At 61.9% G+C, this 2,721-nt stretch overlaps 1 protein-coding gene across 1 annotated transcript in view; it reads left to right on the top strand.

Moving 5' to 3' along the window:
- Positions 1–2,721, top strand: part of VOLCADRAFT_118782 (uncharacterized protein) — a gene marked incomplete at both ends in the record, with an annotated part of 19,805 nt that overhangs the window by 8,516 nt on the left and 8,568 nt on the right. Inside the window, 3 exons of the mRNA XM_002954530.1 lie at positions 5–327; positions 1,191–1,465; positions 1,874–2,427. Coding sequence (XP_002954576.1) covers positions 5–327; positions 1,191–1,465; positions 1,874–2,427 — 1,152 coding nt within the window. The remainder of the gene's footprint in view (positions 1–4; positions 328–1,190; positions 1,466–1,873; positions 2,428–2,721) is intronic.

Raw genomic sequence — 2,721 nt, 5'->3', positions numbered from 1 at the left:
GCAGTCATGATGACGAGGAAGAAGCGGAGGGGGAGGAGGAGGAGGAGGAGGACGAAGAGGAAGAAAAGGATGGGGGAAGCGAGGAAGAGGAAGACGAGGCGGCGCGGCGGCTGCGGCGGCGGCGGGAGCGCAATGAGGCGCGAAAGGCTCGTAAAGCGGCAGCGGACGCGGCGGCAGGGGAGGGCGAGGGTGGCGGCGGCGGCCAGGGGGGCGCTCGGAAGAAGAAGTCCAAGGGCCGGGGTCGTGCGGGCGGTGCGGGACTGATTCCCACGTCCAAGATGACGATGCTGGTCAAGGTGGTGAAGGAGGCGATGGCTGCTGCGAGAGGTAGAGGGGGGCCGAGGGTGGGGCCCTGAGCCAGTGGGGTAGCGTGTGGGGAGGGAAAAGGACCTTGGGGGCTGTGGGACCTCATACCATATTCAAATTGACAAAACGACCTTTCCCATCCCCAGGGGATTTGGGAGATGGAGATGGGGATCCGCGACGCGCCGTTGTCCTTGTTGAGGTTGTTGTTGGGGGGGGGAGCGATGGCGGTGGTGGTTGTGGTGGTGCTGATTGCGAGGATGGTGGCAATGTACACCCCACCCCACCCCACACACACACCCCATACACAGAAGTGGCGGAAAGGAGGGATGTGGTGTGGTGTGGTGTGGTGTGGTGTGGTGTGGTGTGGTGTGGTGTGGTGTGGTGTGGTGTGGTGTGGTGTGGTGTGGTGTGTGCGGAAAAGGGGCCTCCGACATCACCCCACCCCCCCTTCCCCCCTAGTGGGAGGGCAATCCCAGGGATTGACCTGGTATGAGAACCATCGGCCCCTACTGACCAAGGTGGAGGGAGGGAGAGAGCGCGAAGGGGCGTCCAAGTCTCGGGACTGCCCGCGCTCGTATGTCCGTGTCCACGTCCACGTCCGTGTGGGGGGTCTTGGGCGCCACGTCCATATAGCTCTGGACGCCTCATCCCCCCATGCAAGTGCTTGGTGACCTGACCCACCCCTCCACGTAACCTCCCGCTCTTCCCCGCCATCGATCGACCTTACTGACTGCTCTAAGCAAACTCACACCGCCTGCCTATACACCCAATCACCCACAACAACAACCCCTACTCCCCAAACCCCAAACCCCCAACCCCACCTCCTAACCCCCCAACCCCCCCCACACACACACGCTCGACTGCTCATGATACAACCACCACAGCCATGGAAGCGGAGGACGACGAGAAGGGGAGCGGGAAGGCCCATCACCATCATCGGCGCAAGAACCGCCGCGGCGGCGGCGGCGGCGGCGGCGACGACCCTGCGACGTCGATGCGCATGCTGACGGCGGCTGCGGCGGCGCTCAACATGAGCGTGGAGGCATACGTGGCGATGCGGAACCGCAAGATGGGGGTGACGGCGCTGAAGCCCTGGCAGCCACCGCCCTTCCCCCTACTGATTGAGGCCGACGGGAAGCCAATTGCCCTAGAGGAGCATGTACGTGTGCGCGGGTGGGTCCATGGATGGTGTGCAGGTGTATGTATGTATGTATGTATGTATGTATGTATGTATGTATGTATGTATGTATGTATGTATGTATGTATGTATGTATGTATGTATGTATGTATGTATGTATGTATGTATGTATGTATGTATGTATGTATGTATGTATGTATGTATGTATGTATGTATGTATGTATGTATGTATATGGGGGTTGTTTCAGGCGGTAGACCTTTCGAAGTTCCGAGTATTTTATTAAGAGGACGCGAAAAGGGACAGGCCGAAGGGACAGGCGAAGAGGACGAGAGCCTCCCGTGTGCTCTCCGAGGTGGTTGCTGTGTGTTTTATTATTTATTATGATCGTGTTTTTATATGATATTTTGAGCCTTGTCTTGTGTGTGCAGGAACTTCGGCAAATGGAGCAGGAGGCCCGTCAGGAGCTTCTGGAAAAGGCCGCCATGGACTTTGTCGCCGCCGCTACCTCCGCGTCCGCCGCCACATCGTCCCTGGACACGTCCACGATCAGCGGCAGTACAATATCGGCGTCAGCGTCGGCGTCAGCGTCGGCGTCAGCGTCAGCGGATGCGTCGTCTGTGCACACCTGGGGCAGCGCGGCAGCGGCAGCGCTGGGCGGCGGCGGCGGCGGCGGCGGCGGCAGCATCAACGGGCGGCAGCTCTTGCAGTCACTGTCGGTCTCCGGGGCGAGGAGTGCAGCGGAGGCGGCGGCGGCGTTCGCTGCGGCGGCGGCGCCGTCGTTGACAATCCCCGAGGACGACGTCTGGTCTTTGGTGAAGGAAAAACTCCGTCAGCGCATGGCGGCGCGTGCAGGGGGAACGAACGGCGGCGGCGGCAGCGCCGCCGCCGCCATCTCGACGGCGGGCGCCACTGCCGCCAGCATCCGCGCCAGCCTCTTTGATTCGGAATCGGATTATGACGACAGCGAGTACGACAGTAGCGGGTACGATGTTGACGAAAGCGACGACACTGGACGGCGCCGTCGCCGCCGTCGCGGTCGCGGCGGGCATCGAGGGCCTGGCGGCAATGCGGCCGCCTCCGACAGCCGACGGGCGGGCAGGAGCCCCCGCAAGGGCCATGGTTCGCACATCAACGACGGAGGCGGCCGCTCGCCCAGGCGGCGGCGCGGCGGCCACTCGTCGGACTCTGGTTACGAGACTATGTCAGAGGACGAAATTCGTACTGCCGGACACACGACACTGCTTAGAATTCAGCATCAGAAGGAGCGCTCACGGGA

The sequence above is a fragment of the Volvox carteri genome, assembly GCF_000143455.1.
Source record: "Volvox carteri f. nagariensis unplaced genomic scaffold VOLCAscaffold_43, whole genome shotgun sequence".
In the NCBI taxonomy this organism is placed as follows: Eukaryota; Viridiplantae; Chlorophyta; class Chlorophyceae; order Chlamydomonadales; family Volvocaceae; genus Volvox; species Volvox carteri.
Note: the sequence above shows the minus strand (reverse complement) of the source record. Positions and strands in the feature narration are given on the sequence as shown.